Source organism: Hemiscyllium ocellatum, chromosome 11 (genome assembly GCF_020745735.1).
Source record: "Hemiscyllium ocellatum isolate sHemOce1 chromosome 11, sHemOce1.pat.X.cur, whole genome shotgun sequence".
NCBI classification, from domain to species: Eukaryota; Metazoa; Chordata; class Chondrichthyes; order Orectolobiformes; family Hemiscylliidae; genus Hemiscyllium; species Hemiscyllium ocellatum.
The window spans coordinates 103,665,791-103,682,645 of record NC_083411.1 but is presented as its reverse complement, the minus strand read 5'-3'; the positions used below and the strand labels follow the sequence as shown (position 1 = coordinate 103,682,645).

The 16,855-nt window shown below is 41.6% G+C and overlaps 1 protein-coding gene across 2 annotated transcripts in view; it reads right to left on the bottom strand.

Annotated features, from left to right (window-relative positions):
* Positions 1–16,855, bottom strand: part of LOC132820535 (cysteine and histidine-rich domain-containing protein 1-like) — a 63,189-nt gene that overhangs the window by 4,220 nt on the left and 42,114 nt on the right. For both annotated transcript variants that reach the window (XM_060832776.1, XM_060832777.1), the window contains 3 exons: positions 13,846–13,951; positions 7,523–7,642; positions 1,004–1,066 (listed from right to left, as the gene is read on the bottom strand). In XM_060832776.1, coding sequence (XP_060688759.1) covers positions 1,004–1,066; positions 7,523–7,642; positions 13,846–13,951 — 289 coding nt within the window. The remainder of the gene's footprint in view (positions 1–1,003; positions 1,067–7,522; positions 7,643–13,845; positions 13,952–16,855) is intronic.

Genomic DNA, 16,855 nt, shown 5'->3' with positions numbered 1-16,855 from the left:
ACTGTGGAAGAAGATGCAGTTTTTAAAAACTGCATTACTGGAACTCCATGTAGATACAATGTTGGCTTATTCAAGCAGTGAGGGTGAATGCTACATAATTGGCTCCATCAGTGTTTATATTCAGGGGAAATCTTGCCCAGTGACATACTTGAGATTGGTTTCCAATCAGGACTAGTTGTGTATATTCCGAAGCATTCAGCAAAGGAACAATCTTTTGATTGGTTTCTGGATAGGTGCTTACTACTTTGTTTACAAAGCACAATATAGCCGTTTATCCTGTGAAAGAGTTTTTCTCTCTTCTGTTCTCTCGCTCTGCCACTTTACTTTCATCCCATTAGTTAAACCTACTTGATTGCAATAAATAGGGATTTTCTTATTAATGATGATAAAAACCTGATGTGCATATTCCTGTAACCAGAATTGAACAATTAAGTAAAATTCAGCAATTTGGTGAGTTAATCAAACTTTCACATTTGTGATAACTCTGTCAATTGGAGAGTTTGATTTTTCAGTTCACACCGTTGAAGTCATTACAAAATTATTACTGATCTACCCAGCAATGCCCATGTCCTGAGAACTAAATTTTATGATTAGGTATTGTTACCACTAGAAGTGAGTAGGTCATTGGAACTCACAAGTTTGATGCTCTGGTTTGTACTGAGTTTCTAATCTCAGTAAGGTAGCAATAGAGGTGCTAATATTGATGTCCAGACTCTGATATAAAACATGGCCAATTAGAGATTGTGGAAGATATAGAAATTACCACACCCTAGCAAAAGTCAGCAACTCTTAGAGATAAGAGAAAACTGTACTATCACTTTGGAATGATATCACTTCAAAAGTTCAACATGTAAATGAGCCAAGTACCCATATGTTGTCACATGATCATGTTCTCTAATGTAGCACTCATTCAGCTGATCAAGAAATCAAAAGCCATGTACCTAATGTGTTACATTTAGATACCATAAGAATTAGTGGGGGAAAAAAAAAGAAAAATACTTACGCCCCACAGATTTAACACTTTGTGAAAAACTTTGTCCTGTTCAAACATGATATGGATAGTTAGCTGTAAAACAAAACAAAAACAACTCAAATATTGTGGTCATCCAGTTTTCCCTTTCTGATTTGTAATATTAAAGCTTCTAATTGCAACACAAGATTTTGAATATGAATTGATGCATTATTTTTAGTATAAGTGGGAGATCCCCAGAAATTTATCAGGTCTCCTTTGAAACTCTGGGAATCTAGGAAAGTGATTGCTGTGCCCTTGCTCAGATACTTGTATCATCGATTGGCTAATGTAGTGCCACTATTTAAGATAGATATAAGGAAACCACTGCCAATGATTTGGGGCAGCATGGTAGCTCAGTGGTTTGCACTGCAGGCTCACAGCGCCAGAGTTCCAGGTTTGATTCCAGCTTTGTTTTCACATTCTCCCTGTGTCTGCGTGGGTTTCTGCTGGGTGCCCTGGTTTCTGCCACATTCCAAACATGTGCAGGTTAGGTGAATTGGCCATGCTAAATTGTCCATTAGAGTTCAGGGTATGTGTAGCTTAGGTGCTTTAGTCAGGGGAAAATGTAATAGGGCAGGGGAATGGGTCTGGGTGGGATACTCTTTTGAAGGGTCAGTGTAGACTTGTTGGGCCAAATGGTCTGCTTCCACACTAAGGATTCTTTTGAAAAGCCAGGGAACCATGGAACTGGTGAGCCTGATATTGACGGTCAGCAAGTTGTTGGAGGGAATCCTGAGGGACAGGATGTGCAAGAATTGGAAAGGAAAGGACTGATTGGGGATAGTCAACATGGCTTTGTATTTGAGAAATCATGTCTCACTAACTTAATTGAGTTTTTTTTTTGAAGAAGTAACAGAGAATTTATGAGGACAGAATGGTGGATGTGATCTAAATGGGCTTCAGTAAGGTGTTTGACATGGTTCCTCCTGGTAGGCCGGTTAGCTTACATGGAAAACATGGAGAACTAGCAACTGGGATACAGAACTAGCATGAAGGTAGAAGACAGAGGGTGGCGGTGGAGGGTTGCTTTTCGGACTGGAGGCTGGTGACCAGCGGTGTGCCACAAGGTTCGATGCTGGGTACACTGCTTTTTGTCATTTATATGAATGATTTGGATGCAACATAGGGGTATAGTTCATAAGATGTCAGATGCCACCAAAATTGAAGGTGTAGTGGACAGCAAAGTAGGTTACCTCTGAGTACAACAGAATCTTGATCACATGGATCAATGGGGTAAAAACAATGACTGCAGATCCTGGAAACCAGATTCTGGATCAGTGCTGCTGGAAGAGCACAGCAGTTCAGGCAGCATCCAAAGTGCAATGAAATCATGGATCAATAGGCCAAGGGGTGGCAGATGGAGTAAATTTAGATAAATGTCAGGTGCTGCATTTTGGACAGGCAAATCCAGAAAGGACATACCATAAAGTGTGTAAGGTCCTGGAGAGTGTTGCTGAGCAAAGAGACCGAAGTAGAGTTGCAGTATAAGTCTTCAGTATAAGATACTGATGACTACGTTTGGTATGCTTCCTTTTTTGGTCAATGCATTGACTGTAGGAGTTGAGATCATGTGGCTGTACAGGACATTAGATAGGTCACTTTTGGAATACTGTGTGCAATTCTGGTCTCCCTGTTATGGGAAGGACATTGTGAAACTTGCAAGGTCTCAGAAAAGATTTCCAAGGATGTTGCCAGGATTGGAGGGTTTGCACTGTGGGGAGAAACTGATTAAGCTGGGGCTATTTTCCCTTGAGCATTAGAGGCTGAAGGATGACTTTATAGATGTATATAAAATCATGAGGGCACAGATAGGGTAAACAGACAAGGTCTTTTCCCTGGGGTGGGAGAGTCCAAAATAAGAGGAACAGGCTTAAGGTGAGAGAGAAAAGATTTAAAACAGATCTCGGGTAAAATTTTCATGCAGAGGGTGGTGTGTGTATGGAATGAACTGTCAGAGGAAGTGATAGAGGCTGATACAATTACAACATTTAGCAGGCATTTGGATAGATATATGAATAGGAAGGGGTTTAGAGGGATGTTGACCAAATACTGGCAAGTGGGACTAAATATATCTCGGATATCTGATTGGAATGGATAAGTTGGACCAAAGGATTTGTTTCTATGACTCTACGTGAAACATATTCCTGAGGACTCGGTGGAAATTTGGAGCGTTAATGGTTAAGTCATAGGGATAAATGTGCATGTGGGGAGGCAGAACAACAGCAACAGGATGGGGTTGGAACAGGAAGAAAACTTTTTTAAAAATGCAGCAGTAGTTACCATTTGGCAAGGAGTAGTGAGGACTGCATTAAACAAAGGCCTGAACAGCTTCTACAATCGCAACAGCATTTGACAATTTCTGGGAACTCAGTCACGTGATAGAAAGGCAGAAGCACCGTCTCATGCGTGCGTTTACGTTTTCAGCCTTTTTTTTTAATGACCGGCCCGGTAAAGTGATGGGAATATAGTAAAACACTTACTTTTGCAAAGGGCTGTATAACAACTCTTACCTAAAAAGAAATCCAGTCACTGAGGCTTGAGCTGCTTGCGTTTCTTTGTTTTTGCCAGTGTTTTCATATGTTCTTCAGACCAGGTCAACTGAATACACTTACCTCTTTGTAACGTTTTTGCGGGATCTTGAAATCGTCAGATAATCCGAAAACCAGGTAATCGATATTTGGATAATTTATATTTGTGACTTTGTCACATCAGATAAACAAATCTACTCAAATACTAATTTAATGGTCCCATCTGGACTTAAATATTTCTATTTCTCATTTCACACCTGACATTGGAAGATATTTTAATACTGCCTCGTTCACACTGAACCATTCTGGTCTATGGTGTTCCAGGATGGCTTTGTTTGGGAGCGGCTGTTACCATAATGAATTAATGCCAGAATTTTAGTCACCACTGTAGAATTAGCACTTTGAATCTGCAACATACATTTGGATAAGGTTATATACTTGCTAAACAAGACACTGGCCTTCTTATGAAACCTTGATGGCATGCTGGTTCAGGGCATAACACGATGCTTCATTGTGATTGATGAGGGTCCAGGAGTACCTGAGTTAGAGTCAGAGAGATGTACAGCACAGCAACTGACCTTTTTAGTCCCATTTGTCCATTCCGACCAGATATTCTAAACTAATCTCGTCCTATTTGCCAGCATTTGGCCCATAGCCCTCCAAACCCTTCTTATTCATGTCCTCTATTTCCAGCATTCCCCACAAATTATTCACTTGTTATTGGTGGATCCCTTGTAGCTCTGATGAACAGTCAAAGACAGTATCGGAGGAAATTACAATATTGACAGCAAGAATAGCAATCTGTCGCACCATTGTGTAGATGGAGAAGAACCTCTGAAGGAGGCTGAGAATGACCAGACCCACACATACTGACCTTGTGGTCATTTTCTCCAGTTCTCCCGTCCATGATGTAGATGCAGGTTAAGGATATTCCAAATTCTTATTGATAAATGGTGCAATCTGCGATAGCATGATTTTACACTCAGAAGGACTGGTTGGCCATCTCATCCAGTGGCTGTCAGGATCATAGATACCCTGAATGTTTATACCAGTGGCTTGTTTCAGGGAGCAATTGGAAATCTGAGAGGTACCTCCCCTCCCTTCCACAAATCGCAACCCACAGATGTATTCAGGATATTGCAAATGCTACTTTTTTCAGATTACACCAGTTTAAACCCGGCCCCCATCCTGAGAAGAGTCAAGCAGCCTGGGCAATGGGTTTCTTCAACATTTCTGCCCTCCCCTAAGTGCAGGTCAAAGCTGCACCCATGCTGCTTTGAGAATATCCTATCACCAACCTGCAGACTTTATCAACCGATAAGCTTCCACTCCATTCACTTTCAATTTAGCTGTGAGCAACAATACCAGATCTTGGAGGTCAGCACTAGATACCCTGCTATGACACTTAAATATCAGTGAACTCACAAAAATCTGCATCCTTCCAAGGTCCGTGGCCCATACAGGGATGGCTGCTAGGAGACGATAGATATGGTCCTTGAAACATGATTCAACACTTGGACAAAACTCTTGGTATTTTCAGCTGATCTCACTTTCAACTATCTGGATCATACAGGTCCACCTCCCCATTAAGGAGAAAGCAGCAGTCAGTGAGACAGAGCACTAATATAAAACAGCACTGAAGTTAAGTAGCTTTGCAGGCTTCTGTAAGCATATGGAATCAGTGTTGTGCAGTCCCTCACAATGAGCAGCAGGTTGGAAGCAATCCTGGGGCACCTCCTGTTCATCTCTTGGCTCAGAAGACTTGGCTGGTCATCCTGGGGATATTCGATCTTCAAAGTTTACTTAAAATGCCTTGGCCAGATACAGGCTCAACGCTCCGTGGCTTGAACTTATACAAACACTGGCTTCACAGGCAGGAGGTGGTGCAGAAGCTGGTCATCTCAGGAGTGTCCTGAAGGAATTTCTGGGGGTTCTGTGTTTGACTCCTCCTCCCTATGGGTGCCTGCCAGCACCATTCTATCTCCCTAAGAGGAAGGGGCACCAGGAGTGAGACTGAGGTCCCGTGTCCCTTCTCACCTTACCAGTGATGCTGAGCACCAATTTTTGGAAAGATAGAGTATATGTCTGCAGACATTGACTGTCCTGGCCCTAGGTCTCCATGAGAGTAACCAGTCTGTCAATGATGACAGCCAGAGCCAGAACCAGCATAGAACTGGTAGTGTTGGTGGACTCTTCCATCCTTGATCCAGTATACTGACTGTCAGAATGTCTTCGACAAACCTACCTGTCATTGCTTACCTCTCTGCATTTTGACAATATCATTAATGGCCAAGTGCCAGTGAAAGGGGCTGTTTGTTCCTTGACCAACTGAAGGGGTGTATCAGCATTGTACTCACCAGACTGTGTTCCCGAGTCTAACTTAGAAAGAGAATTCATCAAGACCAAAAGTGTCTCAGCTGATGGAGCATGCACTGACACCTGCATCCTCTAAGGGTTTCTCTTCAAAGGTGGAGCTGAGGGTCTAGGGTGAACACCTCTGAGAGCATAAGCTCAATAGCAGAAGATCAGAGAAGGCATTAGTTATTAGAAAGACACCAGCTTGTTCAGGTGGTAACGGGAGAGCAGTGTACAGTAAAACTCACTCAGCTCATGGAGATGTCCACATCTACACAAGTGCTCAAGTGCTGCTCTGGCCACATCTAACAATTCCTCTTCATGTGGAATGAGGAGCCAATCTTCACCTATCTATTCCTGGTTGTTAGACCAGCTTTCCTGCAATAAGACCAGAGAGAGACTGAGAATGGTGCAAGTGGACTGGAGAGCCATTAGGAATGGTGCAGGAGCAAGGGAGGTGAGGAACCTCCAGCGTGAGTTGAAAGCACAGAATGCAGGAAAGGTTAGTTGTTTGGGAGGACCGGATGGGTGTGAGTTGTTGAGTGGACTTGCTGTATGCAATACTGAGAGTTGCAGTCCATGAGCACTTTCAATGGCAGAGTTACAGTAGCTGGTCCTCCGAGTGTAAGGTAGCAAAAAAAAAGATGAAGGCACTTACCTTTGTGAAGCACAGAGATAGTTAACCTTCTTCCTGCACTGCTGTATGTTTCTTGTAACCCTAGCTGTTATCTCAGTCCAAGCTAAGTCTGGTGCTTGGATTCCCTATAGAATGGAAATAGGTCCTTCGGCCCAACAAGGCCACACTAATCCTCTGAAGAATGACTCACCCAGACCCATTCCCCTAACTAATGCATCGATCACTATGGGCAATTTAGCATGGCCAATTCACCTGACCAGCATATCTTTGCTGGAGCACCTGGAGGAAACCCCCGCAGACACGGGGAGAATGAGTAAACTCCACAGTCGCCCAAGACAGGAAATGAACCTGGGTCCCTGGCACTGTGAGGCAGCAGCGCTAACCATTGAGCCACCATGCCACCCGCTGTGGCCTCCTTTGCCAGTCAGTCAGATAAAGGATTGCTGTCCTCTCCATCACCTCCATTCACTAGGATCTTGAGGTCCCGACGCGCAAAGGAAGGAAATAACTTCTTTTTGGGCCGTTTCCTTTTAGGGTAACACTGGAATACCACAGTGTCAGCAGCACTTCTCGGCCTGAAGCTTATAAAATGAAGCACAATTGGGTTTCAATATGTTGCCATGGAAGTTGTATTATCCTGAAAATAGCGAGCACCACTGCCTCACCTGCTGCAGGATTCCAGGATGCAGCAAGTGAACCAGCTAGTTGTATCATTAATGAGAAAAGTCAACGTTGGCCACAGTGGACCAACACCATCAATCTTATCCAAAGAAGGAGCTTACCAAAAATCGGAAAATTCAGCTCAAGGTTCAGAAAGAAACACTCTCATTTGTCAAAACCTCTTATGATATCTCTTTTAGTCTTAAATGCTTTCACCTTAAGTTTCTCAGAAATAAATGAAAATTTCAAATTGTTCAAAGTACTTTGATTTTCCCATCCACAACTGTTAAAGGTTTTTAAATTCTGGGGTTTAAGTGATGTTGCACTTACCATTGTGCGGTTAGCATCTATGTAGCTGAGCTCTGGGTTAGATGTTTTTGCGTAGACTGTGATGACTACCTCGCTGCCAGTCTGATGCCAATCATGCCGACAGCCAACCAGTTTTTTATCCTAAAACAGAAATATAGTCGGTAGGAGTATGAGAAAATGCATGCCAACTGATCAAGTCAGTTTCTGATTCATGTAAATGGTTGTGTCAAAATCGTGAAGGCACAGCCAAGTCACCAGCTCACAGATGTGGCAATATGGGACTAATATCTTTAGTCTGTATGATTTAAGATTGGATAATGAGTTGAATATCACATACATTTTGCACAGTAAATTTGCTTGTGACATTTTGGGTATAACTTTTAAGGCAAGAGAGGGCAGATTTGAGTGCATGGTAGATGTTAAACATGTAGATATGTGACACTGGTTCATGATCATGGTATCATTCCACCTCATTTTCCACTAGGGAACCCTGTGGCCTTCTGGACTCAACTTCAACAATTTTAGGGCCTGAGCACTTTCTCTCATGTCCTTACTCCAACCCACACACACCAGGCCTTGCCAACACATGGGTTATTCCGACAAACACCCCACACACCCACACACACACACACACACACACCCCTATTAAAGGTCCCCATTAGCAGCTACCAATTATTCCAAGATGACCTTTACCCATTCTTTGTCTGCTCAACTGTTTCTTTCTTTTTGGGCTCTAGCTCTACCTGTTGTTTTCTTCTCCTCCCCTTCCCCCACCACATCTTCAATATATATATCAACCTTTCCTTAGCTAAAATCAATTTGAAGGGTCACTGGTCCTGAAACATTAGTCTTGCTTTCTCTCCACAAATACAGCCATACCTGCTGAGGTTTTCCAGCAATTTCTGTTTTTATTTCTGATTTCCAACATCTGCACAGTTATTTTAGTATTTTCTTGTTTATGTTAACACATTCTTTGACAAAGCCCACCAAATAGTCAAATGGGTTCCCAGTCACTGAGTGGTCGCACTGCTCTGTCTGAGACCAAAGTCAGAAAATTCCACCTATATCTTAAAAATTAGATGACAATAGCAGTTTTAATGTTTTCAAACTCAAGTAGAAACTGGGAGAAGGTGGACTGAATGGATGCTCTTGACATGCTATGTTGTGCCATCTCAATGTATGTTGCTCTTCAGTACAAGGGTTTGGGGAAGTCTACAATGTAGATATAAACTATACAATGGACCAATCCAATATACAAGGCCTCACCGTTGAATGAATTCAGGTGGTTTCCTACAAGCTCAGTGGTAAACACATATTTGGCACTGACTCACTGGACGTTAGACAACTGCAGGAATCTGGTCTGGTTTTTGATCTTCACTTGTCATGGGGAACTGATGTTGATTGTACTGCCCATCACTACCCTGGCTGGGTTTAGATTTCCCAGCACAAACTGGGAATCAAATCCTACCTAACATGTGTGATTTAGTATCTTTAGGAAATCCTTTCTATGCTACTTTTATGGCTCATCTCTCTTCTGGAATCAAATAGATTGAACAGTTTCAGGAGCTTTATACGCAATGTATTCTCCACCAAAGGGATCCAGAAACAATTCCGTCAGTGAATATAGTTACAATATCTCAGTGGTTTGTAAGAGACAACATCCTCTTATTCTTTTGGACCATGACTTGAGAATGAGAAAAATGGACACGGCTTTAAAAGGTCAAGAGTGTGGTGCTGGAAAAGCACAGCAAGTCAGGCAGCATCCGAGGAGTAGGAAAATCTCCTACTTTCGTTTCAGGCATAAGCTCTTCATCAGAAATGTCTGAAACATAGATTCTGATATCTTTAGTCTGACTGAGCCTGACCTGCTGTGCTTTTCCAGCATCACATACTCTCCTCTGATATCCAGCATCTGAGTCCTCACTTTCTTCACAGCTTTAAAAAGGGCAGAATATAAAGACTTGTTACTTCTGGAGATAGTAAATCCAGACACAATAATACCATCTGTGTGTATTCAGGGGAATTCTGCAAAGAGACAGGCTTTTGATGATCTTTCAATTGGCAGCAGTTGTGGCTTCAGGAGAGCTCAGTGTAGTAACAAGCTTCTGATTGAATCAACTGCAGTTTAACACCGATCCTGTAAGGGAAAATGAAAACAGAAGAGAGCAAGCTTGATCTCTCTGTCTCTCTGAAAAATTGCTTTCTCCAACTCACTGTCAAAAGAGCACAGAAAAACCACATTCGGAGTTACTAAAAGGAAGAACACTGGAGTAAAAGACCTCTGAGTTTAACCAAGAAACCTGTGAACTAAAGACTGATCATTGCTGTACAAATAACATTGAGGCATCATTAAAGGAAATGATCATCTAAGTTTCTGAGTTTGGACTTATGATATAGAACTATATTCCTTTATTTTTTCCCTCCGCTCATAATAATTGCGTTTATTTTTCTTTGTATTTCTATGTGTGTACAAGAATTTAAAAAAATAAAGTTTTAAGCTACAAAAATTAGTTATTTTACTGCTCTTGTGAAAGTTAAGAATGTTACAATAAATTTTTTATTTTTATTGAAGAAACCTTTTTTTTTTGCTTTTTGTCTCTTTCTTACTGCTGCTCAGGCAAAGTGGTGTTTTGTTAGCTTCATTAAACTTTTTAAATATTCATCATGACTCCGGGAATAGTAGGGCTTGATTTCCAGTGGGTCATGACAAAAGCATAGAACATTATAGCTCAGAACAGGCCCTTTGGCCCTCAATGTTGTGCCGATCTGTGAAACCAATCTGAAATCCATCTAACCTACTCTATTCCATTCTCGTCCATATGTCTATCTAATGACCATTTGAATGCCCTTAAAGTTGGCAAGTCTACTACTGCTACAGGCAGTATGTCCCACGCCCCTATTACTCTGAGTAATGAAACTACCTCTGACATCTGTCTTATATCTATCACTCAGTTTAAAACTATGTCCCCTTGTGCTAGCCATCACCATCCAAGGAAATAGGCTTTCACTGTCTACCCTATCTAACCTTCTGATGATCTTATATGTCACAATTAAGTCACCTCCCAACCTCCTCTCAAACAAAAACAGCTTAAAGTCCCTCAGCCTTTTCTCTTAAGACCTTCCCTCCATACCAGGCAACATCCTAGTAAAGCTCCTCTGAACCCTTTCCAAAGCTTCCACATCCTTCCGATTAATGTGGTGACCAGAACTGTACGCAATACTCCTAATACTGCAGCACTAGTGTTTGTACAGCTGCAACATGACTTCATGGTTCCAAAACTCAATCCCTCCACTAATAAAAGCTAACACATCATATGCCTTCTTAACCAACCCTATCAATCTGGGTGGCAACTTTCAGGGATCTAGGTACATGGACACAGTTCTCTCTGCTCATCTACACTACCAAGAATCTGACCATTAGCCCAGTACTCAGCGTTCCTGTTGCTCCTTCCAAAGTGAATCACCTCACACTTTTCCAAACTCCATTTGTCAATTCTCAGCCCAGTTCTGCAGCTTACCTATGTCTCTCTGTAATCTGCAACATCCTTCAGCACTATCCACAACTCTACTAACCTTAGTGTCATCTGCAAATTTACTAAACTATACTTTTCTGCCCTGATCCAGGTCATTTATATAAATGACAAACAACAGTGGAGCCAAAACAAATCCTTGTGGTACACTACTAGTAACTGAACTCAAAGATGAATATTTCCCATCGACTACCACCCTCCATCTTATTTCAGCTAGCCAATTTCTGATCCAAGCCGGTAAGTCATCCTCCATCCCATGCCTCTATATTTTGTGCAATAGCCTTATCAAACACCACTGAAATTCATATACACCATATCAACTGCTTTACCCTCATCTACCTGTTTGGTCACCTTCTCAAATAACTCTAAGGTTTGTGAGGCACAACCTACCCTTCACAAAACTGTTGACTACCCCTAATCAACTTATTCCTTTCTCTATGATTATAAATCCTCTGATAACCTTTAACAACACTTTACTCACCACTGAAGCAAGGCTCACCAGTCTATAATTACCAGGGTTGTCTCTACTCCCCTTCTTGAACAAGGGGAAAACATTTACTACCCTCCAGTCTTCTGGCACTATTCCTGTAGACAATGATGACAAAGATCAAAGCCAAAGGCTTGGCAATCTCCTCCATGGCTTCCCAGAGAATCCTAGGATAAATCCCATTCAGCCCAGAGGACTTATCTATTATTGTTTTTCAGAATTGCTAACTTGTAACTCTCAAGTGGTCTAACTGAGCTATCACATCTTATCCTAACATAAGCCTTCGTCTTCCCCTTGACAAGAGATTCAACTTCCTTAGTAAACCATGGCTCCCATGCTCAACAACTTCCTCCCTGCCTGACAGGTACATACCTCTCAAGGATCTGCAGCAGCTGTTCCTTGAATAAGCTCCACATTTCAATTGTGCCCAGCACCTGTAGTTTACTTCTCCATCCAATGCATCCTAAATCTTCTCTCATCACACCATAATTGCTTTTTCCCCCATCTGTAACTCTTGCCCTGCGGTATACACCTACCCTTTTCCATCACTAAAGTTAGCATAACCGAATTGTGGTCACTATCACCAAAGTGCTCACCATCACCAAAGTGCTCACCTACCTCCAAATCTAACATCTGGCCAGGTTCATTACCCAGTACCAATGTGGCCTCACTCCTTGTTGGCCTGTGTACGTACTGTGTCTCCTGCACACATTGGACAAAAACTGACCCATCTAACATACTTGAACTATAGTATTCCCAGTCAATATTTGGAAAGCTAAAGTCCCCCATAACACTATCTTGTCATACTCGTTCCTATCAAGGATCATCTTTGCTATCCTATCCTCTACATCTCTGGAACTATTCGGAGGCCTATAGAAAACTCCCAACAGGTGACATCTCCTTTTCTGTTTCAAACCTCAGCCCACAGTACCTCAGTAGACGAGTCCCCAAACATCCTTTCTGCAACTGTAATACTGTCCTTGACCAACAATGCCACACCTTCCCCCCACCCCTCACCATCCTTTCTCTGTTCTTACTGAAAGAATGATTGATTCCATAGGGATCATTCTAGAATCAACAGAATTTTGTAAGGTAATCACCAACACAACAACTCTCTCTCTAGCCAGCTCCTTCATCACCCTGAAGGTAGACCAACCATAATGTCCTGCAGATTTATCACCTTACAGCTTTTTTTTTTAAAAGGAAAGTAATACCAATTTCCTTCAATTCCTCATTCTCCCAAGCCATCTAGATCACTAGTTCTGGAAGATTTCAGGTATCTTCCTCAGTGAAAATAGCTGCAACTCGGCTTCTCTACATTTCACTATTAGGAAAGCTACCAGAAATATGCTTACACTCAAGTTAAAAAGGACATTGTCTTGTACTGCATAAAGCTTTGGTCGCCTGATTTACGGAACGAATGTAAACATTTAGAAAGCAATTCAGAGATCGCTTACTAAGCTAGACCCTAGGATGGCAGTCATGTGTAGCTTCTTATCTGGAAAGGTTAAACAGGCTCAGTTTGTATCCAACATTCCCTGTAATACTTTTTCCCAATACACGGATCTTAGAGGTCTGAGATTGACAGAACCTCACAGCAGCCATGCGACAGGAAGGAAGTTACTTGTATCTGTGAGTTTAGACAGTAAGAGGTGACTTGATTGAAGTAAAAGATCTTGTGGATTCTTGACAAGGTAGATGTGAAAAGGATGTTCCACACTTGGGAAAACCTAGAACGTAGGGTCACTGTTTTAAAAATCAGGAGCTGCCCATTTAAAATGGAGAGAAAACTAAATATTTTCTGAGGTTTGCATCGTTTTGGAATTCTTCAGGAAAAGGCAGTGTCCTTGAATATTTTCACAGCAGTTGTGGATAGTTTCTTCACTCTTCCAGAAGTGAAAATGTTATCAGGGATGGATAGAAATGCACATTCAGATTAGTCATGATCTTACTGAATGGCAGAGCAGATTTGAGGTGCTGAATGGCCAACTCCTGCTCCTTGTTTGTCTGCCCCCTATCATAGCTCCAAGATAACATGTCAAGAGAAACTATTATCTTGACTCAGATTGGCCCAGCTTTGTCTGATTCGAATCTCTTTACCTTTCTTTTACTACCGACAATCATCTTTCCATCCTTGTTCTCTTGGTTTACTTTATATCTCTGAAAATATTTTATCTCAAGATGGCATGTGAAAAAATAAGTCAAAATTCTCCAAAACCTTTGTAGTTGCTAGAGTGGATTTAAACTATAAGCTCAAAGTTATGCCAAAACAGGACCATTGTAATTGCTGATTGTATCACAACGACAGGATTCCACATGGGACTTACTGCTTCTTTCTTGGTCCAAAGATGCTTGCCCTTGCTGCAGCCAGGCTGTTCAATAAAGTCTTCAAACTCTGTGGTCTTTATCTTACAGCAACTCCAATATTTCATGCTATTAGAAAATAAAACATAGAAATGCTATTGTATTTGGTATAACAAGCCCACTCCTCTTGTGTAGTACATCTGACCATTCAGTCTGCTAAGAAAAAACATTCAGCAAATATATTCCTTACTGTCATGCTGAGTTCCAATATCTCTCTCTGACATTACATCTTATGTCTTGATGATGGATCAGAACCGCAAAGTACTTAGGAATTAAAAGGTCAATTCATACTTAAGTACTTTTTATTTTAAAAAAATGACTGGTACAGCCAAAGATGACTGAGGATGTAAATTCAATAACTGTCTGGCAGAGGTCTGTGTGGACTGATGGAATTCCACACATGTAGAGTCAGGGAATCTTCAAACGGAGAGATAAAATGAAGGGATAATGAAATGCTGCCAACCCACCTCACTCGTAGCATATCCTGCAGATAGGTGTGTGTTTTACCCTTCCAGGAATATACAGTAAACAGTGTTAAAGACCAAATGGAATCTCCGCTCTGTGTGTGTTGGAGCCTATGTACTAATGCGTTTTCAAGGCCACAGCCTGAGAACAGCCATTAAACATCCCTACACTCCAGGCAAAGAAATGTAAAAGTGACTCTCTCACTCTGAATGTTGGCAGACTGCGACCGTGAAAAGGACCTAGAACAAAGGAATTTCAAAACCAAGATTCTCCAAACTGACTTCTCTACAGCCGATGTCAATGCTACTGGTGTCGTCCCATGTAACAGTCACAATCTATCATCTACTCTTCAGAAACGAGTCTTAACATGAAAATCAGAGTTGGACCTGGTGGCTCCAGCTTACCACTAGCACTGCCAGGTCTCCATCTTGGACAGCAGTCACCAACATCTCAGGTCATGATCCATGGGTAATGGCTGCCCTCAGCCTCCATCCGTAGAGATTGGGATTGGACCCATATCAGCTTCACGGCACCATCATGATATATCTCCCATCTATTCATAATATAGCTCAGCACTTCAATTCTGTACTTTGGAGTGCATTGACACTTATCAAACTAATGCTGCTGCCAGCACACTGGGACAAGCACTTTTATAGTCTAGACCATGGTGCATTTCAGAGATCCTCACTTGCTCTCTTAGCAATCACCCACTTTGCACCTCATTGAATGCGAACAGCATCTCTGCCTTGTCTTGCCTTTTTCTACTTAAACCACTCAGTCACAGCTAAAAATTCACAGTACTTCTATCTTGAACAGAAACTAAGTAGCCTGACACAGTTGTCAGCAATGATCAGTCAAGGATGTGGACATAGTCCCTATGTCAATGTGATATCAATATCATACTAGCACCATGTGCCAGCAGTATACACACGGCATGTGTTTCAACCAAATGACATGTCTCAAAGTCTAAGGGATATTGTTCTCAGTCAAGTCAAAGAGAGACAGCCTTCAGTCAGGGTGTCCCTCAGTCATGGGCGCATTTTGGGAACAGTGATCATAATTCCATAAGTTTTAAGGTAGTTATGGATAAGGTTGGTCCTCAGGTGAAAATACTAAATTGTGGGAAGGTCAATTACGACAGTATTAGGCAGGAACTGGAGAAATTAGTTGGGAGTGGCTATTTACGTAAATCCACATCTAACATGTAGGAGTGTTTTGAAGGCCAGTTATCAGAGTTCAGGACTAGTATGTTCCAATGAGTATGAAAGATAAGAATGGCAAGATTTGGGAACCTTGTGTGATAAGAGATATTGAAAGCTTAGTCAAAAAGAAAAAGGAAGCATATGTAAGGTTTACAAAACTGAAATCAGACAAGACCCTTGAGAAATATAAAGGGAGCAGGAAAGAATATAAACAAGGAGTTAAGAAGGCCAAAAGGGACCATGAAATATCATTAGCAAACAGGATTAAAGAGAATCCCAAAACATTTTATGCACATATTGGGTGCAAAAGAGCAGGTCCATTCAAGGACAAAGGAGGGAATTTATGTGAGGAGCCAGAGGAAATTGGTGAGTAATTTGCATCAGTATTCACCAAGGAGAAGAATGTGGGTGAGGATTAGACAGGGGTGCGTTGATATTTAAGAGGAGGCAGCTTTGGGTGTCTTTCAAACAATAATGTAGATAAATCTCTAGGGCCTGATTGGATCTATACCAGCATCCTAAATGAATCAAGGGAGGGGATTGCTGGGGACTTGAAAGAGATCTTTGTATGACTTTAGCCACAGGCGAGGTCCCAGGAGACTGGAGAATAGCCACTGTTATTCCTTTATTTAAGAAAGGCAACAGGGATAATCCAGGAAATTGTAGGCTGGCGAGCTTTATATCAGTGATAGGAAAATTATTGGAGAAGATTCTTAGAGGCAGGATTACTTCCATTCTTTTCCAAATGCACTTATTAGGGATAGTCAGCATAGCTTTGTGTGGGACAGATCTTGTCTCTCAAATTTGATGGAGCATTTTGACGAAGTGATGAAGGTAGGGTAATGGAGGTTGTCTACATGGATTCTACTAAAGCATTTGACAAGGACCCTCATGGGACGCTGGTCCAGAAGCTAAATAACATGGAATCTATGGTAACTTGATAAATTGGCTTGTTTATAGAAGACAGGGGGAAGTTGTGGAGGAGTGATTTTTCTGACTGGAGCTCTGTGACCAGTGGTGTTCTGCCAGGATCAGTGCTGGGACCTCTTGTTTAAAATGTGTGTGTGTGTAAAAATATCAATGGTCAGATTAGTAAGCTTGTAGATGACATAAAAGTTAATGGAGTTGTGGATAGTGAGGAAGGTTGTCAAAAGATACAGCAGGATATAGATCAATTAGAAAGTTGAGCAGAGAAATGACAGATGGAGTTTAATGTGCACAAGTATGAGGTCATGTGTTTTGGAAGGTCAAATCAAGAGGAAAAATACAGTAAATGGTAGGACTCTTCGAAGCATTTAATGTTCAG